This window comes from Neodiprion fabricii, chromosome 4 (assembly GCF_021155785.1).
Source record: "Neodiprion fabricii isolate iyNeoFabr1 chromosome 4, iyNeoFabr1.1, whole genome shotgun sequence".
Classification (NCBI taxonomy): domain Eukaryota; kingdom Metazoa; phylum Arthropoda; class Insecta; order Hymenoptera; family Diprionidae; genus Neodiprion; species Neodiprion fabricii.
In genome coordinates, this window is record NC_060242.1 from 15,777,086 (window position 1) to 15,801,295 (window position 24,210).

Consider the following 24,210-nt stretch of genomic DNA (forward strand, 5'->3'; position numbering starts at 1 on the left):
ATAGATTTTGAGCAAAATGTTTTCCGTCGCATTTAAATAAGGAAACTATAAATCGGTCAACGTTCCTGTTGGGGTTTGTTCTCGTCAGATTCGTGGCGATAGCAGGTGGAACGTGTTGAGAAAGCAGAAAGCAACATTCCAGTATCACTATAATTTCATTTTGAAAAGGTGTGAATTTTTTTAAATCTCAAGGGAAGTGACGATGTCTTGAGATGAGGGTTCTTTTTGAGAATGTATCAATCTGCATGGACTTTGAGTGATAATCCTATAACACGTTATCGTTGAAGACTTGTGCTATCTGTAAATATACAGGGTGATTTATGATGTGAGAAGTAACGATTGATCATCTGCGAGAGACTCACCTGTAAAGCATTCGTTCCTGGCGATCGGCCTCCTGATAGATCTTGTAGTACATTGCGATCATGATAATGCCGGGTACCCAGAAACTTACGCTGGAGCTGACGACTGCGTAGAATTGATTAACGTGAAATACGCAAACATCCGGATAATTGGAGCGGTACTGAAGGTGTTCGGGTGTCGTGTACCAGCCGGCGAATATCGGCACGAAGCTGACGACGGCCGGCGAGCACCAAACTACGCTGAGCATCGTACCGAGTCTGAGGTTGGTCATGATTAGGGGATAGTCGAGGGGCTGAACGATGGCGTAGTAGCGGTCTACGCTGATGCAGCAGAGGTGGAGGATCGAGACGGTGCTGAAGAATACGTCGAGCGAGTTCCACACGTCGCACATGAAGTACCCGAAGAGCCATCGCCCGGAAAGCTCGACGCTCGCGTTGAACGTCATCGCGAATATGGCAACCAGCATGTCGGCAAGCGCCAACGACACCACGAAGTAGTTCGTTATCACGCGTAGTTTACGATGCCGCATCACCGACACTATGACCAACAGGTTGCCGAAGAGGGCGCAGAGGATTATGAAACCCATTATGGAGGCCTTAACCACCTGCAGCAGGACGTGCTCGATATCCTCATTCTCCTTTACCGCACCCGTCGAGTCATTGTGCGGCCCAGAATCTCCGTTCAGGATTGTCGTCACAACCGTCGAAGCGTTCATCGAATCGAATTCTTCCTCAAAGTCCAGCGTTTCGTTGTACTCCATCTTTTCTCACCGGTCTAGCCAACTGCGATCAGTCACAAGCCAAGGTACGAACCGTCCTTTTCTTTCTCGATTTTACCACGAGACGAGCGTCGAATCTCGCGTGGGTTTTAACTAGATCAAGCTTTGGCCGTATCATCGTTTCCTTGTCAATTTGTACTGCATTATACCCAAAACCTGTATTCTTCCCGTTTGCTCTTCATCGTCGCTTTATCGTTCTCCAACCCAACTTTAGCATCAAGTAAACCGGGCGAAAATACTGTCTGGATTAAAAATTTGAACTGCTGAGTCGAGGTACGAAGACTCGAGACTCTTTTCTCTGGTTTGGCACGTTCTTCATGTTTGATCGGTTGCCTGGAGGTTTGGTGAAGTTCCTGTCACCCTTCGACTTCCCGCATCTCGCAACGTCCCCCTGAAATCATGGGTATATAACATGTATTCTTCTGCTCGTCTCCGTTTCAACTATACACAGTGTTATTTTTTTTGAGTACTCAACTAGGTTTGTTGTTTCATCCTATATATTCGAGAACCAGAACCGATGTATCAGAAATATTGAAACGTTCATCGGTTACTGCAAATAGAGTTTATCGTTTACCCCCATCGCCCCTCACGGCGCAATCAGAAAACCAATTACGTACAACGCTAACTTCACAATATTCCTGCAGTATTTCGCTTATTTGTCAAATTGTTGGCTTGCTTATATACTATAATAAGAACAGTGCCAAAAACAGTAAAACACCCGGTTTGTGATCGATCATTGGAGAGCAAAATAATACGGACCACCCGTGAGCACGAAAAAATTTTCACCAAGGGAAAAGTGGAAATAGAAGTGTTCGGATAAAGGAGAAGAAAAAGATATTAACGGGAGGCAAGCGCCAGCAGTAAACAAGCAATTAACGACGCTGCTTTAGGAAAGACTAGCTTGGAACTTTGTGCGTTTGTTCGTGTGAATCCTGGGTGATTAGGTGTATAGTACGTATGTAATTAAAACCCGTAGCGGCTAACAAATCAAAGTCCGTCACGACTTTATGAGTCGTGGTTGTAATACACATAAGTATATTATACTCATATAAAATTATTTAGTCTTGTAACGCGTTGGAATCTCAAGTAATTCGGATACTCAATTAGTATGACAGAAGTTCCATTGAACTTTTCATTTTGTAAGAATTTGAACACGTTTGAATGTGAACACGTTTGCAGGAATAGTTTCTATCTTAACGTCGTTGCAATCGTCATCATTATCGTCGGTATTTTTCATTCTCTTGAACTTATTTATGCATCAATACTGTGCGGTTATAATGTCACCTACTTTTGTAAGGTATGTATAAGGTATACATCAAAAAGCAATTAAACTGTCACCGCAACCTATTACCTACCCCCCCTTACGTTATGCGAACGTACATACCTACGTACATGTATATGTACTTATTCACCACTACTACGTGTATAATAGATAAGCACTTGCTCACTCATTCGCTCACTCGAAGTACCTACTTGTTTTTTCACCCTCTAATCGATCGGGCCGTTCCGATCCTTCGGCCCGTGTATAGGTATATATATATATATAGTACATTAAGTACATCACTGTGTACATATTCTCATGATACGTACACAGATAAATTTGCAAGAAATTAATATCCCCTGATTCTTTCCATCCTTTTACCCTTTCAATGATCCCATTGAATTTTTATAACTTCTGCCCCGAACATACTTCCATATTATACCTACATTTTCGCGACTATATAGATATACGTATGAGGGTGTCCACTTCAATACGATACATCTCCAAACCTCACATTCTCCGATTCGACCCATTTTTTCATATTGTTGTTATAGCTCTAAAACATGCTGTTGAAATTTCAAAAATCTTTTGGACCAACCCTTTGTTACGGGGTACATTGTATAGATTTCGATGAGCGGCTACCAGAAGCTACAACATTCAACTCTCTCAAATTCGATTCCTTCCACCTACACTCATTACCTGCATTGGGAGTAGTGGCACATAAGTGATTAATCGACGTGTAGTTGGACGTAGAGTATGCCTTATGGACTGTATATAATTGATTTATTGTAAAATATATCATTTAGAGTACAATGAGAACACGTGGAGGAGAAATTATTCGTAGGAAGGAAAAGGGAAAAATTCGGTTTGATTTCGGAATGTGAGATGAATTTGGATGTTGGCTGAATGAAAAATGACTTTAGAGTGAGTATATGGAAGGAAGGACGTCGAGGCTAGCTAATTGCAGTTTAGCGGTGGAGGGAGCAATCTGCTAATTCGGTATGGGAACCGTGGTCGTGATATGATGGTAAAAAGAGAATGCAGGGTATAAGGTAGCTGTAAGAGTGTGGGAAAGGAATCCGAGGTTTGAACGATGTAACACCTTTCTGAATAATGAATTTTGTTTAACTTAATATTTGCACCAATTTGTGAATTCTGAAAAAAATTACGAAAATTCTGTCGATGACGTCGAAGAACGTCCCACTTCCAAAAATGTAGGTGAAATGGTGGTTCATGATATTTTAGGAAACAACGAATGAAAAAATTCAAGAATCCAGCTGGTTGATCATTTGAAAATTTATTTCGATCGAAGAATCACTTTTTTTCCAAAATATACTATATACTATTGTTTACATCAAAGTTTATATCTTGTACACGATCATGCAAAATTCATTATAGAAACTATTCAACTTATAAACTATTTTTACTGTTATTAATGGATCATTCTGCCAATCTAATCAACATAACTTACGAATTGTATCTCTCTATCTAATAAAAAAGTTTCAAACAAATGAATGTAGAAAAAGATTATAATAACAATAGTATACGCATGAAGTTGGCGGTGGGGTGAGATCCCGAAAACAAAACAAAAAGCATCTAGCAAACCCTTTGACAGCTGTCATCGGCTGTTTATGACAGTCTTTGACAAATATCTTTATAGGTATCTGTTTCTGACGCGCAAAAAAAGAACATGCAAACGAAAATTATCAAGATGATTCCCGACAGGAATTGTCTTTTTCGCGCGTTGGCGTATTATGTATACGGCACTCAAGATCGACACGAAGAGGTGAGACTGAGTATCGTTTCAAATATAGTGGATAATTGGTCTACATTTGCGGGTTTTATTACAGGTAATGAGTCAAACGGTGCTGTGATTAGGTGACCTGGTGATTACAAATCACATATGAATAAAAATGCAATATATGCAGCTGCGGATATTTTTAAGATATGTTTAGTCGTGTATCGCGAAGAACAAATTCATCCACACCGGATCGGATCACAAAATGGAACACAATTCTCGCTACTCTTCACCGGCGACGGAGACAGTGGACACTTTGATGTCTTGCAGAACCAAAATAAAATTCAGATAGTGAGTAATAAGTATGAAAAGTAACAATCAAATAATAGTAAATCTAAATAACATCAATCAAATATTCGTATAACCAGGAAAGAGGATGACCAGGATCGATGTTGACCACAAGAGAAAGAGGTGTTTTGCGGAATGAACATCAACGCAAATATAGAGAAAAAAATAATATAAAGAAGGTGATTTTGGAGAATAACCGGCAGAGCGGCAGTAAAAATAATTCAACGAAGGGTGTCGAAGAATTAGAAGAATCGATTGCGATGATTGATTCGGAAAATAAATCGAGAGGACGACCAACCAATGTGATGTACATAGAAGAGCGAAAAATTAGACGACGGGAACAGCAGCGAAAATATAGGGAAGCGAACAAAAAATATCATACTGGCTTTTCAACCAACGAACAGAAAGGAGGAGTTTCAACCAGCAGACAAGGCGATGAAGATGGTGGATGGTCGGAAGTATCACAAAGGAAAAAGGAAAATAAAATTTTAAGTGCGAAGAACCAAATAAGCTAGAGAATAATAATAAACAAATATTCCTATAACCAGGCAAGAGGACGACCATGATCGATGTTGACCACAAGAGAAAGAGGTGTTTTACGGAGTGAACAGCAACATAAATATAGAGAAAAAAATAATATAAAGACGGTGATTTTGGAGAATAACGGGCAGAGCGGTAGCAAAAATAATTCAGCAAGTCAAGGAAATAGATAGATATCAATAGAGAAGGAACACCAATTTTCAACCAACGAATGGAAGCTTAGATTGATAAGAAAAAGAAAAGTAAGCACAGAAGGAATTGAAGTGGACAGCAAGTGCAGGACCTGTCATTAAATCAAAATGAAGGAATTCGCCTGTCTACTAGACAATGCGTAAGGAAATAGTGAGGCGCGTAGCGCCGAGATGGGGTTGGCGCGCGAAGCGCGCAGGGGCGAAGCCCCTAGTAATAGAAACAATAATAGATAGTATATTTTATGAAACAAGTGACTCTTTCATCAAAATAAATTCACAAGTGATCAACGAGCTGAATTTATGAATTTTTTCATTCCTTATTTTCCAAAATATCATCAACCAACAATTGAACAGCATATTCATGGAATGTTAGAAGTCGTAAGTGACGCGTTTTGTCGAATGAAATTATTGAATAATCAAAAAACAATGTAACAAAAATCCCACCGACGTTTTGGAAGTGGATGTTGATGTCTTGTTCTACTTCATTGAGATCATTTTGGCGAATTTTTTCAGAATTGCAAAATGGTGCAAATTTTAAGTTTAAAAAATCTAATCGCTCAAAAGGGGTTGGCCAACATAATACAAATAAAATTCAGAAGAATGTTTTAGAGCTATAACAATAACATAAAAAAATGGATTGAATCGGTGGTGGTGAGGTCTGAAAGTATGTCGTGCTTAGGGGACAGCCCCATATATATAGGAAGATCCATGAATTTTCGACGAAAAAGTGCGTACTAATATCATCGGTTTTGTCGCAGATTTTTTTATTGAAAGTTCTCCCCGATAAACAGATTTCTTAATATTTTCAGATTTTGACACTTTTTCGTTTTTTATTTATAATTTTTTCAAAGCTTAAACTCCATTTTTTTTCAATGCGTCACCGTTTCTCGCAGTCTAGTCCTATTTACTTCAGAAAGGGCTTATTTCAGTTATTACAATTATTGGGTAGTGTCCAAATTGTCAAAAAAATTTGAAATCGGTCGAAAAACACCAAAGACATGCAAGTTTTATCAATAAAACCGTATAATTTTCGCACCCTTATAACTTTTTTGTATCATTATAACTTTTCTTAGAACTATAGTAACGTTGTACACACACTGCGCAATAATGTTGGATTATGTTATCTGGAGATAGCTTAACTGTAAAGAAAGACCAAAATAATGATAAAAGGTGAAAAAGAATATTGAACTTTGCGAAAATCATGCGGTTTTATGGATAAAACTTGCATATCTTTGGCGTTTTTCAACCCATTACAAATTTTCTTGACAATTTTAAGACTACATTGAAACACCAACAAAATAAGTCCTTTTCGAAGCAGTCAGACCAGACTGCGAGAAACGGCGACGTATCGAAAAGAAATGAACTCTAAGCCTTGAAAACATAATAAATCAAAAACGGAAAAGTTTAAAAATCTGAAAATTTCAGGGAATCTGTTTGTTCGAGAGTACTTTCAGTAAAGAAATAGGCGATGAATTTGGTGACCTGTGTGGGCACGTTTTAGTCGAAAATTAATGGATCTTCTCAATATATGTATATATATATATATATTGTTATTTATAACGATAAATCCGTACAGAAATAAAATGTCTTGCATCATTTTTTTTTCTTGATCGCTACATTTTGAATTCTTCGCATTGTATTTCGTATGTGTTCATTTTGTTTTATATTACTGCTTTGCTTTATATTTTGAATTCTAGGGCTCCCGCAAAGCGACGGGGAAACGCGAAATTTATATTCATAAATTTCAATCGCCCTGGGAGTTTTTATCACAGCTTACAACATGTGTGATGTGTATTCGCATGCCCTTTTCACATTCCATACGTTGTACATTGTGAATTCTCTAGATTATTCCATTTACTTCTTCGATCTATATGCTCGGCATATATTTATATTTTATATTATTACACGCTTTACTCCTATCTAGTATTGCTCGTCGTCAGGGCTTTTACTGTATTTGTACTAATTGGTTTCAAGTACTCGCTTACACATTTTAAAATTCAAGGTTCTATAATTTCCGCAAGGATTCGCTTTATCTCAGTAGTTAACATTTTCTCAACTCGGTAACTGCAGATGGATAAACCCCTTGTATATACCTATATGCAGATTATAGATATATCGCATTTAATAATATAAGTATGTAGATGTATCTTTATGCTTAGTTCCTAGATATATCCCTAGAGATAAGTTAGCTAACTCTCTGCATACAGTTACGTAGTCATACACACGTGTCATAATAAAGAGTCCTTCTAACCCTAAGACATCCACCTCTAAAATACCCTATAATATATTACAGTAGGCAAGAACGAAACTCGGAAGAGACATTATACCGAGAATCCTTCTTGACAAGATCTGCTCTGACGATTGCAGCTAGTCTAGTTTATAGGCGTAGCCAGCCTTGTAAAAATGTTACCAGCATGATAGGCAGAGTGACCGGTGCATGGTGGATCGCGGCAGCGTCGTGATCCGTGGATTCTTAAGGTGCGTTCCGAAATTAGCTGGTGGCACTAAAACTCCCTAGAGTAGAAGCAGAGCTATTCAAGAACTCGACAGCGCAAAATAGATAAAAAAATGTTTTGAATGTACTGGGCGTTTATTTCGGAACGCACCCTTAATAGGCGAGAGGTTACTGCCGACTCACTCAACAGCCAGTCGATTCTAGAGAATTTATTCTTGTCAGCGAAGGTTCGCTTCTGGCTACGAGCACGAATGTCAGTCAATCAAAATTAAGCAAGTTGATTCGTGCGTACTACGATCAGATCCTTTCCAGAAGAACTCTTGGCATACACGTGAAATAAAATGAAATAAAAGAAAATAAAATAAAATAAAATAAAATAAAATAAAATAAAATAAAGTGAAGTAAAAAAAGATTGAGGAAAGAAAAGAGAGTAAAAACCAAGCGAGAAGTAGCTGGAACGAAATGAAACTGAGCTGAATAAATGTTTCAAATGGGGAACGAGCGAGCGAGCGAACGAACGACAGAGAAAGAGAAAGAGAGGGTGAAGAAGTAGAGGCTCTTATTGAATTGCGGAGTACAGATGAAATTCAATTCGGTGTAATATTTTATTCTGTTTTCGAAATTATGATTTTTCATTTCGTCTGTATATCTTGGTAGTTAATTATTTCTCGTAATGTTTTCGGTTAAAGCTTGACACATTATAGAAGATATACATAAATAATTGAGGATGATCAGGTCGATCTTTGCCGTAGAGAGGCCCCAGACTCTCTGTTCTCACACTCATATAGTATAATCCCGACCCGATCCTATATCCCATTAGCATCCTTGTTCTTCTCCTCGTCCTGGTATAGCGAACAGAAACTCAGCAGCAGCAGCAGACCGACCGTTTTTCGGTAGGATTAATTGCCGAGAAGTATAACGGGGATGAATCATCCCTCGACCACCACCCCAGCCGTGTCTATATAACAGGGCCTCTATAAGATAAGGTGGGCACGCTTCGGTCGTAATAGGTATATATGCGCTTCACGAAAAAGACAATGCCGTTCGCGTTTTGATAAGGGTTCTGCTGAACGCTGCTGCTGTTCTCCACCAACGGAGTAGGTGTAATAGATATATGCCGGGTTATTTCGTGCACGTAATTCTTTACGGGTAATTTAACACGGGGTAAGTTCGCCTGGATTGATGCAATTCGGGGTACATTCTCCGATCCAATGATAGATTGAGCAGTCAGCCAATCGCAAGCAATTAAACAAAAGCTGATCATCAAAATCTGGGCAGCAGAAAACACGTAGATTTTTGGAAAAATATAACCTGAGAAAGAATTGCATAAATTCAGGCGGGTTTTGGTCAAATATTTACCCTGACAATAAATTGCATAAATGCAGGCAGATCTGCCCTAGTTTAAATTACCCTCATGCCATAAGCCGTTATGTACGAAACACCGAGCTTTACGACCTCCAGACCAAATAAACTGGATCATTGCAGCATTTGGTACCCAGTCCCAAACCTAGTTGCAGCTCCAAAATAATCAGAGGTGGAGAAAAAGGGAGAACGAGAGAGCACCGTGGCAATAGACTATTTGTTTTATTTAAACGTAGAGAAAATCCTAACTACGTCACGAGATCTCAACATAAATTTGATGTTTTTGCATAATTTGTTGGAAGGATGTGAAAACACTCGAATTTTTTTTTTTAATCATTTGTCGAACCAATCAAACCAAATACCTGTTCGTACATAGAGTAAATTATTTTCGTAGATCAATTTTATTGCTTTTTTGTTTTGATACAGTAGACACATTTGCATATTCTTGTATTAATAACGTCTTGCTATCGGTATTCTCTTTTCCCTCGCTTTCCTTCGCTTCCCTCCTTATTTACATCATTCTGACTCCTCGCCTCCACCTCTCAGTAGTTGAAATCTGACTTCCGATTGGAATATCTTCTAAAGAGATGTACAGCCGTTTAATTCTACCGACGACATGTACCGGATTAAAAGCCTTGCTTGAAATTCAATTACCTACCTTGGCTTTGTCGAGTGGCATGATCCAGCGGCCCTCCCCTCCCACTCCATCCATCCGTCCATCCATCCGCCAATATATCCACTATATACTCGGTGCGTTCTCGTCGAAGGGATGAAGATATTCGCGTTTCATTACCCTTATACGTTTTTCTCCTTCTTTCTATCCCTCTCTCTCGCTCTCTCTCTCTCTCTCTCTCTTTTGCACGGAGACTCGCTTACTCTTATTTCCCTTTCATATCATATCTGTATAAATAATCATCATTGAACAGTTCATCTCAACATATTGCCTTCATTTAATTGTCATCTTTTTCTCTTTCTCTCTCTCTCTTTCTGTCATTTTTAATCTAATTACTTTTCGTGCCTCCTAATCCTGTCTTTCTCATTAATTTTATTTACACACTAATTTCATTACGAATCCTTCAAAACATACATCGATAATTAATTGCCTCGTTTTTAATGGTCCTCGTTTCTTTTCGTCACGCTTTTTTAAATTCCCAATTATAGAATATCGTTAATTAATAGTCAATTCATTCACCCCCGTTCAACTGCTTCAATCTTTATTCACAATCACTGACTATTCACGTGGTTCACATGAGACAGAAACAAACAACATTTTCGTTACAAACGAAATCAAGAAAGCAGTATCCGAATTGACGCTCATTTTTCGTTCGTCACATTTTATCCTCTCCGTCGAATACCTCACTGGCACAAAACAACACGCCGCACAAACACGTTCTTTATTTCAATAGTTTTTTCATTTAACCTTGTCTACCGGATTGTCAAAAACAGACTGCCGGTTTAACTAAATTTGAAGACGTTGACCAAATTCCTTTGGTACACTCACCAAGAATGACCAGAAGCTCTACAAGCTACTCATCGTCTTCTTCTTATTTGGTAGGCACCTTTCCCCAATCCCATGACTCAACGAACATTACAGTTTCGTTGAGTTCCTCTTTCTAACGAAGGCCTCATGCGTATAATAATAAACAATTGAAACGCGACTTGTTGCGTATATGTCATAAAAGCACCAAACTACTTCGTCTCCCAACTACAGGAATCTATAATTCTTACGAGCCTCTGAAGCACTCGTTCGCCGATTTCACCGTCACCACGATTTCTCGCGAAAATCCGGAGCTTCTGGCTCCAAGTCCCGCCGGTTTCGGTGTCGATGGTACGACTGGCGAGGTCGCAGTGAGGCCGCCGAGGCTGGGGGTTGCTGGAGCTCGTTCCCGCGCACCGTCGACCACCCCAGGCGGATGCCTGATGCCATGCCGTCCTTTTCGCCCCTCGAGCCCCGGCCTACCGCGGGTTCCACACTCTCAGCTCGACCTGCGGCATATCTCTACCTACCTTCCATTTCACCCCGTATCCCAAATAATCAGGATCATCGATTGCCAGATTTATGGATATTCGCGGATCAGTCGTCATTCCGCGCCCAAGCTGAAACGAGGTTTATTTTCTTATAAGGTAAGTGTAACAGTTACTGACCCTTTCCCAGTTATTGACCTTCTTTGGTTGTACCTGTTTGATTCTAAGTTCTAAAATTACCAAAAAATGAGTTTTTATAGCATCTAACCCTCTAGCAATTGGTTTTAGTCATCGAGAAACTCACATTCGTGCCGTCAGTTTATAATTTTGTAAAATAACAGGGTCAATAATTCGGTCTAAACGTGTCAAGAACTGGTACGCACTTACGTTAGTTTGCACTGTAGAGTGAAAGAAACGTGGTGCTATCGACATTGGCTTCTGTGAACAGCTACTGTAAAATAATTCCTTTGAACAATTTGATAATCTGCCATCAGACAGTTACAGGTTGAGCCAAATTTTTCTTACCAGTGTCCGGTTTTCATTGTCATAGTGAAGTTAGCATCGCTTTAGTAATATTTAAGAAGTTTGATTTTAAAATTCACGCAGTTCACATACACAGATCATTCTGAAACTGCAGTAATTATGAAGTATGCAGATGATCGATTATGATGTAACCAGCGATTTGGTATGAAGTATGCATCGTCTTGAATCCACATCGAGTAAGTTGCGATACATTTTTTGTAGTAAATTTTCATGTTCTGTAAGTGAATTCTTGGTTTACCCACTGTGTCGTTCTACTGGACATTTGATGCAATTATACTTTTTGGTTTTCGACGGCCAAATGACGCAAATGGTTGATCAGAGATGGAAAGAGAGGGGGGAAGAGTGGATGGTTAATATCGTACACACGTATAGAACCTCGTATACTACCCCAAGGGGCTCCTTGATCAAGAGAACACTCCCCACGTTTTAGGAAAGAGAGCCGGATATAACAGGCTTCTCTCTTCATGTGCCAACCGTGTTCATTTATGCACATACGGTGCAACGAGTATTATTACCCTCTGCCTTTCCCTCTCCTTCTCCCTCTCCCTCTCGTTCTCTCTATTTTTCTTTCTCTCTCTGTCTGCCTGTGTACTATTCGGATTAAAATCGATACTGTTTTTTCCGATCGGTATCGATATAAATTGGCTTCTTATCTCATGTATAATGTACAGTATGAGCGATTCGATATGATGCTGAATCAAACAGATATTTCGTCGCCGACCGGATAAGGTGTAAGTACTGTACCATATTTCAACCGTATATAATATGTCTCACAACTGTAAGAGAAACCTAGCTTGTTTTACTCATATCTTCTTTCATTTACTCTTAGTTTTAGCATTTTTTTTCACTTTTGAACAGCTTTTAATCCCTATTTTTTCTATGTATTTGAAGGCTTAAACCTACATACACAGAATATTGTAAAAAACACAGTATGAGGGAAAAAATAACCAAGAAAGTACCTGTATTGTATGATTAGTATCTCCTCTCCAAATTTGTCGGAAATTAAACGAATCTGGTGTACAACAAAAACCAAATCATATTTTCCGATTATATCATACAGCCATAACTGTGCAATCGTTAATAACTTACAAATTTTTGACTGAACTCGAAAATTGATATCGAAGTTGACATCGGACTCTTACATCGATTGGCTTCCCATGCTGCACAAGCTTATAGGTGTTATACCGGGGATTTCCTGCCGCGTTGTATACTTTATTCAAGCGTATATGCTACGTCATGTACATACATACATACATACATGCATAAATCCCGAGTTTCGATGAGCTCCGCGGCTACTCGTAGTTAGTATGCCTGTGTCTGTCTGTTCGCTGTCGGACTATTTCGGCGATGCAAATAATTTGATTTTATTTTCATTTACATTTTGTCGTATTTTTTTCCCCTCAATTTCGTTTTTTCTATTTCACTCCACATTATCCATTATATGCAGTAAAATGATGCTACCGTAGATACATGCATACACTTTGCGCTTCGGCATAACTTACAATTAAATGGAAGTATACATATGGGTACGGAGAGGTATGGGGGAGAGGCGTGCAAAATAAGCACGCTAAGAAATTGACTCTTTAAATAGAAGTTTGAATCGATGGATTTTCGAATGGTTACCAGAAAACGATAACCTGACCAATGCCGAGTGTTGAACACCCTTGCCTAAAAAATTCTGAAATTGCGAACAAAATGAGCACTTTTAAAATTTTACAAATTTTTCAAAATTGAATAATGTTTTAAATTTATTTTCGTGTTTACTTTAGAATACTTTGAACATGAGAAGAGCTATGTATAAGAGGCTTGTAGAGAAAAGGTGAGCGAAATAGACCCCTTCAAAAGTAGGTTTAATAATTGTATAAATTTGTTTATCAACTCACTAAAACTTTGAAAACGAAATTATCTATGTCAATAAATCTAAGAGTGAAGCAGCCAAAATACCCCCGGAATCGAAGCGCTAATAGGGAACTTGCATGTTTTTTAATTTTAATTTTATTCGAAAGTACAATGAAAAATAATGAATTCCCCCAGACGGTTTTTTTTTACACGCCATATTAACGCCAGAAAATACTTTTTTGTCCTCTAAATTTTCTCGGCAAAGTTGAATCGGCAGCCATTTTGCTGGACCCCTCTATCAGCGCTGCCAGGTGTCACGTTCGGGAACTATGCTCGGCTATAAACACTGTCTGCTTCGAGCAAACCGGAATCCTAAATGTAGTTTGCATCGCACCAAGCCTTCCGTTTTAATACATTATTTGGCACTCGGATAAATATCTTTTCTGGAGTTGAACTTGTTGTATTTTTACAAGATGGTACAAAGCAATACATGTACCAATCTAAATTTGGTTGCGGAGCTGATGGATCCATTGTTGTCTTTTTATTTTAACCAAACTAAAAGTTATTTACTGAGATAAATACAATTTTGACAACGTTAACTATGCTTCAGAGCTTCAAATATTAATATTGCAGGTTAGGATTCCGGCCTGCTCGGAGCAGACGGTGTTTACAGCCGAGCATCGTGCCCGAACGTGTCACCTGGCGGCGCTGATAGAGGGGTCCAGCAAAATGGTTGCCGGTTCAAATTTACCGAGAAAAATTAGTGTAAAAGAAAAAATTATTGCAGCGTTAATGTTGCTCGAAAAAAGAAACTGTCTTGGTAAATTCATCATTTTTCATCCTACTTCCGAGTCCAATAGAGGAATATAAAGATTTCGGATGCATGCAGGTTCCCTATTGCTGATTTGAGTCACCATGCAGATCTGAAAATTATAGCTTCATCGTTTATCAAATTTTGTCAGCCTTAGCTCAAATGTCCGTATAAAAAAAGCATTTCTCGATTTTCAAAATATATAAAAAATTGTCAGGGGTGCCCATGTTGCCCAGGCCTCCTCTACATGTTGTGTACATACACTGCGACGATGAGCGAAATATTAACGCTCCTGTGGAACAAAAGTGAAAAAAAAGCAAACCAGTAAAAGAAAAATCGAACAAAGTGGAAAAAAGGTGAAAAAAAACTGCCTTTGTTGAACATGTGGAGAAAATCAATGCGCGTCACATGCTTGTGTGTATACGAGACGTACATACTTATATGTACATGCAAACATATGCCTGCATTTTCTTTGTTGGGCCACGTGTGCTGCATGAGCGTGAAGCTTATCAGAGGGTTGGAAATTGTTATTTTTTTCCAATAAACAAAAAGTATTATCTTTAAATACGTAGGTATACGTGTAAGGCATACCATGCCTTAATCATCATACGTAAGTTCAGCCAACGGAGAGCAAATAGATCAATCATCGAATGAAAAGTAGTTGCGAGCTGTAAAAAAATTATTCCTAAATGTGGTGCGAGATCCGATAACTAATTAAAAAGAACAAAGTGCAGAGCATGTGTATTATTAGGATTGTCACTTTGCAATGCGTCATCTGGTGGTAAAAAAAAAACAAAATAATACAACCAGGCTGACAGCTGACCGTTGATCGTATTTTTTCGCGTGTGGATGATAGAACGAGTATATCATTGATTACGTTTAATTAATTTATGTTACATGAATAGTTTGAAACCCCAAGGATCACGATTTGCCTCCATCAAAATCAAAAACTTAGGTTAGGTATGTCGTGATAAAATGGCGCCGAGAACCAGACTCTGACGTCATGAGGACATTTTCCAATCATAAGGCGTGCTGTTATCTGCGGAGTATTGAATCTTCCCATTCAGGATTTGAAATAATTGTTAATATGTTATGTATTCGGATGAAAAAAATCTAGAGTGTTCAACGAATAATAATGATTTGAAGACTAGTAATATTCATCTTTTTTCTTTTTACGTATTATATACGGAGTACACGACGGAACTTTAATCCTTACACCTGAAGGAAAAATCATCTTCTATGAGGCACTTGAATACATCCATCTATATTATCTACTTGGTGTAAAACCGTGCGGTACATTAAATTCGAAGTGAAATTTGCACTCCGTTCCTTTATAATACGAACGAAAGACGAACGCGGTTGACAGCAGAGTATGGGAACATTGTAGCATATTGTGTATGCACTGTATGTGCATTTGGTTGTGGTATTCGCGTGCATTGTGTGCTGCTCGCGTCCAGCGGCATCAGTAGCGCGAACTGTATATCTCACGGTTTTCTCTCGCACAATAGCCTGAAATAATGGCGATAATTTCCACCTTCCTAATCTTACCTGCACCGCAGGCACCGAGGTAAACGAGTTTCCAACTTGGCCGTACGTGATATCTCTTCTTTCCCTTTTATAATCATCACCGTTATTATATGCATGCTTGTTATTATTATCATTATTATTATTGGCTTGGCTTTTATTTTCCTTTTTTAGTTACTTCACTCATTTTCTCCCACCTCATGCTGACGAATTATTATATCTCCAGCTATTCTACGATTAACTAATATAATGCCTAACTTCTTGCAGATCGCTGGCCACTAGCAATTTTCATCGACGTTACCGACGCGGAATAAGGAGGCAGAAGATCCTCTCAAAGCGGATCCACTTCGCCCCCATATATTAGAACCTCAAAGGGACAAGTTCAGGGACTTGGACTGGGGGAAATTTCTATTATTAGAAGGGATTATCGGATTTTTTATTACCCTGCATCGATTTCTCTCTCTCTCTCTCTCTCTCCCTCTCTCCCTCTCTTCTCACTGCAGATGATACGGCAAGCATGAGCTATAAGGATCATATAAAAACTGCAGGTAAGTTTCCAAAAATCCGTGGTACAATCTATACAGTTGTCATTCATGTGCATTCATATTCCTTTAGTCATTATTATCAGAGCATGCAATAGAAGCGGGAGAAATTTCTCTACCCCTAAATGGATAAATCATAAGAAGAAAAAGAAAAGAAGCTGCAATAAGCTTTTAACCGCAATATCGTAGGGCCGTGGACTCTAGCTTAAATCGCGAAATCACTAAAAGGGATAGATCGTTTGCCGCTAATGCATACCGCCAAACTCGTGTCTGTCTTTTAGGCGTCGCGTTAACCCGATGCGGTGGGAAATCCCCAGTCATTAGAGTAACTCGTTGCGAGTATAAGTTACGAGTAACGAAAGACGCACCTAGCACAGCTGTTCGCAAAAATCATCATCTCGCGCCGAGAAAGTTCATCTCCCCCGTTTGTTACATCGTTAATCATATAACCGCTCATTTTCGCATCTCCTCTTTGTACCTTAAATTGTCGGAGGACGAGACCCTACCAAATTCTAACCCAATTCTCATTGCCCAATGTAGAAGTTAACCGAAGATGTTTCTTTCAAATCGCTAAAGTTTGAGGATTTAGAAAATAACAAGTAGGTAATATGGCTCATGTTGATGGGCCAGTCAACCAACTTTCCGCTCGGATGCACTTCCTGCTCATTAAACATCAACAATATTTTCATCAATGGTATTTTCCTGTTCTTAATTTTGTTATTCAAATAACTTGAAAACTGTTAGATCGAATACACAATTTAGCCAGTCTTAGAGTAAGAAATGTTGCGTTGATTTATGTTGATATGTTCGTAGCAATGTAACATCAATCTCATTATACTCTAGTGTTTTTCTTCTCTCATGAGTTGGAACTACTGCAGTGTATCTCTTAAGAAATTTTTTTTTTCAATCTTGCTCTCTCGTACAGTGGTCACCTGAAAAGAGCTGAAAAAGTAAAACTTATCGTTCGTTTCTTAAACAAGAATATAAACATTCTCCTCTGCTAAAGGCAGTGTGCACCAGAAAATTAACATCATAAAAATTTAGAAAAAAAATCGTCGAAATCCGTCAATCCATCTCAAAGACATTATATTCATTTTTATTCATTTATTGATGTATTCATTCTAATATCTTGAAAACAGCTGGACCGATCAGACGCAAAATCTAATCAGTTCTAAGTGAAGTAAACCCCGTCAGTGGGAGACTAAGATCATTCAAATTCCTTCTTTTGTTGCGAGATATCATCGAACAAAAAATAGGTTACACATGCACGCACACACTTGAAATAAAATGGGCGGGAAGTTAAAAAATCATCATATTTTTATTTTAGCTTATTGGAAAATTAATTCAACTAAGGTCTCTTACAGAAATGAAATCATGTCTATGAATCCGATGAGATTTTACTTTCTAGATTTTTGCTTCGAATGGGTGGTTGACATGAATCTCCATAGGTTACGAACAATTTTCGTATACATCACACCGCAATCGAGCCGCACGTGCGCCCTGAACTTGACAATAAAAACCTGGGCATGAGCTAATTGGGAGTTTCTAGTCCTTGAAGACACCAGTTATAGGTATATCAGTGCGTGTATGCAGCGCTGCAGGCGACGGTTAAGGTCTCGCTTATTTGTAATTGGATCAGTTGGAATCAAGTTAGCGATGTTGTGCTTCAACCGCCAAGGGGAATAACGCAGCCTGGCAACTGTGCCAATGCCACATCGAGTGAAGAATGAAGAGCAAAGAAGTCACTAAAATTATTGCTGCAGCGCAGTCTAATTCCACGTTCTTGGGCTTTTGGCCTCGTTATAGAGGGTGAGGTACAGAAGGACTATCTCTGAGTATAGAAAGTGTCCATACAAAAAAAATCCCGCAAAGCGCCAATCGGACTGAACCGTGTAAAAAAATGCGCCAATCAGACTGAAGCCTTATTGCTTATGGGCGCACATTCATGTGCTTTGTTGAATCACTGTTTGCTGGTTTTTGGTTGACACTTTTTCAGATGAACACCCATATGAGATACTTTTCCTAACCGCTATTATCCATAGCTTCGTTACTGCCCTTGAGATCCTGAGACTTATAGAGATAGACTGCGCGGTCTTACGGGGTCGCTGAAGTCCAAACCGAGACAGAGATAGTCCTGGGGCCCTCTCAGTTGCACGATCGAAAAAATGGCAACCAGCCGCAAGCAATAAAGCAAGCGTGGAAGTATACTTATATAAGTCTATGTGTTTTCCTCGGCCAGTCGCCGATTAGAGTGAGAAGTATGGCTTCAGCTGTGCTCTCTCTTTCTAATTGCGGCATAAGGTTGGTGCACATACCACCGAATTCGGGCCAGCGGGCGCAACAAACTCGCATCGAGCCATCGTGACATCTTAGAATGTGATACTGTATATGCTCTAAGCGTGACATACAATGTGTCTATATCTACACCGATATCAATCGCTGACTGAAAATCAATATATTTATGTCAACGTCTCTATAAATATTTAGATCTATTTCATCTTTCACACGCGTATTTTTATTCCATATTTCAACAAGACAATTTACATCTCATTCTTCATCAAGTTCAAGTTCTTTTATTTTCAAAGATCTAATTACTCTGGAAGTATCGATACAAATATTCATCGAACCTGACAATCAAATTTCTACGAATAACCATTTCGCACTCACCAGTGTTTTCCTGAACCTTTAAAATAAATCATTGATATCAATTTAAACTAGTCTTTCCCTTTGGCATTAATTCTTTTTCGTTCCACTTGCCCGCAAATTCGGCATTACGCGTCTGTTTTCAGACCGGATAAGATTTGTTTTTAAGTGCCAGCTCAGAAACCTTATCCGGTCTGAAAACAGACGCGTAATGCCGAATTTGCGGGCAAATGGAACGAAAAATAGAATACGCGGCTCGCGCCGTAATATATTATTTATTATTAACCTGAGTAACGAGCATTTACTTTTTACACAGAAATTTTATTTACTCCCGATTTGGCGATGTCGATAGTCCATATATTTTCTACCGACTATCGATGTATCGACTTGAAAAACCATCGATTTTCCCGTAAAAAACATAGGTATATCGAGTTCAGTACGAGATCAGTGGCAAAGAAGATTAGGTAGAGTGGAAAGTTCGCGTAGTCAAGATCCCTAGTTTCGGAAGATCAAGACACGCGTGTTCCAGTTTTTCCTACTATAACGTGGGCAAAAATGTTCTATGCGCGTTCACCCAAAAGTATCTTATAGCGTTTTCCACTGGGGCTTACTGGCTGGGTGCTCGTGCAGATTTTTACACGCGAGTAATAGCAATTTCCACTGGGGAACTCGGTGCATATTTATATCAAACTTACATTACCGCATTAACCAGTTTTGACCAATCTTGCTCAATTTTTTCAGGTTAAGCATTAACGAGGTGTGCCCTTAGTGTCCTGACGTTCACGAAATAAATAGAAGCACGTATATATTTTGAGGTTAATCATTGTGACAGGTCAGGAATCAAAACCATACCGGGTGTTTTCCATTTAGAGCACAGTGTGACACAGTGTACAAATTTCTATTGTAAGCGGCCAATCCGGGCAAAGGAATAGACTAGAAACGTTTACACCTTGTCATATTGTGCTCTAAATGGAAAGAATCCATTGTCATACGAACTTTTGACGCATTCTCACTAATTTTTTTGCCCACGCGAGTCTTGACCTTCCTAATCTAGGGACCTTGCGCGTAGCCACCGCCGTAAGCGTCATTAGTGAGTCAGGGTTCATACTATGCCTAGTTGATTAGTGATACTGTGTCGACATGTCCATGTTACTAAACTAACGCGAGTTATTATTATGCCGCAAAGCTTACAAAGCAAATACGGTACGGTAGTGTTAACAGTATGTTTAATGTGAAAACGTGTTTACTAGCCAAAAATGGTACACGAATGTGGGGTGCACGGCAGCAAAAAAAGCTCGCGTATGCACCAAGTCATACATTTTTCCATATTCCGCAAGATCCAAAATTGTAAGTATTCCCCTACAAATAACATAACCTATTCCAGTTCACTCGATCGCGATTTATTTCGCAATACAGCAGTATGTTCTGTCTCAGTAATCTATTTTGTGTGCATTACAGACGTGCAAAATGGCTATCGTTTGCTGGTGTTGAAAATGTGGTGCGGAGTAGGTTCATAAAGGTAGCACCCGAGGTCAATATAATCGACTGAACGTAGTTTAGATCGTTTGCGCGTACACTCGCTTTTAAGAAAAATGCAAGTAAAGTTAGGGTGCTGAATTTCAGCACTCGGTTTTTGGAAATGGTATTATGCGAAAGACTCGTTGGATTTCGGATATATTGTCGTGTCAGTCGTTTGCGCGTCGTTTGCGCAACCAGCACCGCGAAATAATTAGGCAGAAAATATCGAAATTACCACTAAAGGAATTATTTTTTCTAATTGACAATATTAGCCACCAGAATAAATTATTGCGTATGCGCCGAGAGCGTTCAATTCCGTGCGTTCCAGATTCCAATCGGATAGACCGTAACTAATGTGGTAAATTGCTGAAATATTGCGTATCATTCAATCACTTCAAATCGTTCATTTGGTTTGCGCGTCACCCAAACCTATAAAATATTACAATAATTCCATTGAGCATTCGCGCGGTGTTGAGAAAAAGTGGAATGAATACCGGGTGCTGAATTTCAGCACTCGTGCACTTTGAATATCAATCGGATATGAACCCAGTTTGGAAAATTCTAGGTACTTCGTCGCTAGAATCGTTTGCGCGTTGCTTGCGCAAACAGCGACCGCGAAAATTATCCGGAGAATAACAAAGTTGGTGTTATAATGTAGAGCGAAGATAAACCTAGAGGGGCTAAAACATTCAGCACATGTTCAGCACCCGTTGAAATTATTGTCATGTGTTCATCGGAATTGCGCATGCGTCAACAGCTAGCAACGCGCTGAATACTGACCGTACCAGTGTTCCCAACCGTCACATAATTATAGTAGATGTCACATAAATATGAACTTCGTACTATGTAACATAGAACTTTCATTATGTGACGGAAATCTACTATAATTTGGAAAGGGCATAGCCGGATAAGCAGGTCGAATCGGCCCCCGCTGAATTTTTTGTTGGTACTTCAGGGATCAATTTGGACCCAAATGAAAATAATTCAGTGAAAATTTCAGCTATTAATCTTAAACGGTTTCCGAGTAATTGAAAAAAAACCTATTTTTTAGTATTTATTTTTTTTTTAATAGTATAATTAAAAATTTTTTTTTGCTGATTTTTTTTTAAATACTTACGAGTAAAAGCTGTGAAAAAAATTTTTTTTTATGATTTCTAGACTAATAGCCGATTTTTAAACTAAAAAACAAAATTACAATTATTTTTTTTTATGCTTATTTTAAAACATGCAATCACCAAATTTGGACAGAATACGTCTTTTATACCCCTCTGTACTCAGGAATTTTTTCAATTTTTTTGGTTTGGTGCAACGTCATGAAAAAAATTAAGAACCAATTTTTTGTTAATTATTTTATATTTCAACTGCTTAGAAGACTACTTACAACTAATTATGAAATGTATTTATTCATAAAAATATTCATCAAAAACGTAAGTGGTCATCAAAATATTTGTTAATATTTTCGTCAATCAGCGCTCTTATCAGAGATGAGTGGGGAGATCTCCAACGCCTGGCTTTTCGTAATACCAGCTAGGTTGGAGTGTCGACGTGACACCTAGGCGGCCATGCACCGAAGGTGGCCCACAATCGTGTGCCAGGTATGAAGTTAGGCGCGCTCGCAGAGTATATATAGATATACTCGGTCGATCGAGCAAGTGGTTGCCAATCGCATCCTTGTCCCCGCTCGCACAGATGTTTCCAGGAATACAAGAATTGAGATTTTTTTTTTTTCAATTACGAATGTCAGCGAATAAAAGTATCTCCAGATTTGATAATTTTGGATTCAATTAGCAGACACTGAACCAAAATAATTAACCATTCCCAGCCCGAATACTTTTTTTTTTTTAATAAATATCATTTTTTTATTGATATGAAAATATGTGACGCCTGGTGTTCTCGAATATTTGTACACGCAGTCTATGGAAAAATATACGTAGCCAGTTCGATAACATTTATGCAAAATATGCAATGGGAAAGTGGTTGGGGGAAATTTTTTTTTCTCGAACTGAATCTTCCAGATAATCATCAGCGAATTCCAAGCAAGCTCCATAAACATACCGATCAAACGCGCGATCGCGGACGTAGCTGTGGTGTTGATGATATAAATTTGAAAAACTGGTAAATTCGAAAAATTAACGACGGAGCCAGGAATCGAACCTGGTATCTAGCGATGCTTTACCAGAGCCTTACTCCACTAGACCACCTAGCCGGACTTCGCATCAGAAGCGTAAGATTCCAAAATGTAAACACACTTACAGACATTCTTACAGTTGTGCTCTAGAGGAAGAACACTTTATATTCACTCGTAGCTGTGGTGTGGCTGAGTGCATACCATATGAGGATGAATTTTCAATCACAGGTTTTTGCGCAAAGTTTTCCTGTATTTAAGTTAATTACTGCTGCCTTTGCTATAATACTGCATTCAAGTCTTAAACAAAACACTAAAAAAAACAAAATGTCAGATTGAGCTTAAAATTTGAGCCGAAGTTACATAAACTAAGATAATTACAAGTGCAACATTGTAAATATTGTACATTTATTGTTCATCTAAATAAATATGGTTTCCACCTCAAAAAAAAAAAAAAAAAACATGAGGATGGAGTGATGCGGGACACGGGTTCGATCGCAGTTCACTCTTTTCTTTTTTTTTCTTCTTAAATTCAATCCCGGCTTTTTTTTTGTATTTTCGGAGAGAAAAAAACAAATGAAAGAAAGAAAATTTCGAGAGCCGGTCGACTTTTTCCTTCTTTCCGTTTGCTTTTTTTTCTACTGAACCCACCTTTTTTGTGGTGGGGGTAACCCAGAAGAGAAATAAGGAATGAAAAAAAAACAATTCCGAGAGTGTGTAGATTTTTTTCCACTTTTCTTTTTTTTTTTTTCCTTTATTTGGTAACCCGGAAGAGAAAAATTTCAGCTATCTCTCTCGCAATCATGTGTCGGCTGATCAATCCTCGCTTGCTCTTAGTAGAGAACATATATATATATATATATATATTATATATATTGTTATAAAGGGTGAAATCATCAATAACCCGTGTTATCGCTTTTCTAATGATCTAGTAGTCATCTTAAACTGGAGCTTTCATATGTCTTAAAATGAATAGGGTTGCTGGTCAACAATTATTATTGTAGAAACAGTCAGTCTCTAGACTTTAAAAAGAGAACTTCGTGACCAAATACATCCATTTTCTTTCTAAAATATTCCTTGATTTGTGAGACTTCTTTGGCTCGGCGTTCGCTTAAATCGCACAGAGAACCCTTTGATTCTCTTAGTCCTTTTTTTTATTACCTCCGTTGTTACACTGGTGTCAGAAGTAGGATCTCTTCTGTGCCATTTGAATGGATTTTGAGTGAAAAGAAGTATACAAAAAAATGCAAAGATCTCCTTTGACGAGACCATCATGCGCGGGGCGACGAGCTGCCGGACGCATTTTGTCGTGCCAACGCTCTCCTGAACCAGCGTTTCCTCCGATTTCTCTTCATTTGGAAGCTGAGGTTCAGTCCCAGCCCAAACTAGCTCTCTTGGCAGAGCTCATCCAAAGAAATCAAGATTTGCTGATGCGACAGATACAGCAGCGACAACAACATCAGCAACAGCAACAGCAGCAACAGCAGCAACAAGAACAGCAGAATCTTCTGCACGAACTCCTCTCCTAACAACGTCAACAACAGGAAATCGTGTCCCAGGCGCTGATCGGGATCCTGCAAGGTGTGCAGAGGCTACAGGAGCGGCCTCAGGAACTCCTAATTCGCCCAATCCCGTCCCCAGGTAGAAGGACTTCTCTTCCTTCAGTC

General features: G+C 38.8%; 1 protein-coding gene across 5 annotated transcripts in view; it reads right to left on the bottom strand.

Annotated features, from left to right (window-relative positions):
* Positions 1–10,909, bottom strand: part of LOC124180343 (octopamine receptor beta-1R-like) — a 59,139-nt gene extending 48,230 nt beyond the window's left edge. For 4 of the 5 annotated variants that reach the window (XR_006870240.1, XR_006870239.1, XM_046565782.1 and 1 more), the window contains exons 1-2: positions 9,692–10,909; positions 363–1,529 (exon numbers count right to left, since the gene is read on the bottom strand). Coding sequence is in view for 3 of the 5 variants with exons in the window: in XM_046565782.1 (XP_046421738.1) it covers positions 363–1,120 (758 nt within the window). In the remaining 2 variants the exon portion in view is untranslated. Of the gene's footprint in view, positions 1–362; positions 1,530–9,081; positions 9,178–9,691 lie in introns of those variants that run through there. The other variant, XM_046565783.1, reaches the window with a different exon arrangement.
* Between the last annotated feature and the right edge of the window lie 13,301 nt (positions 10,910–24,210).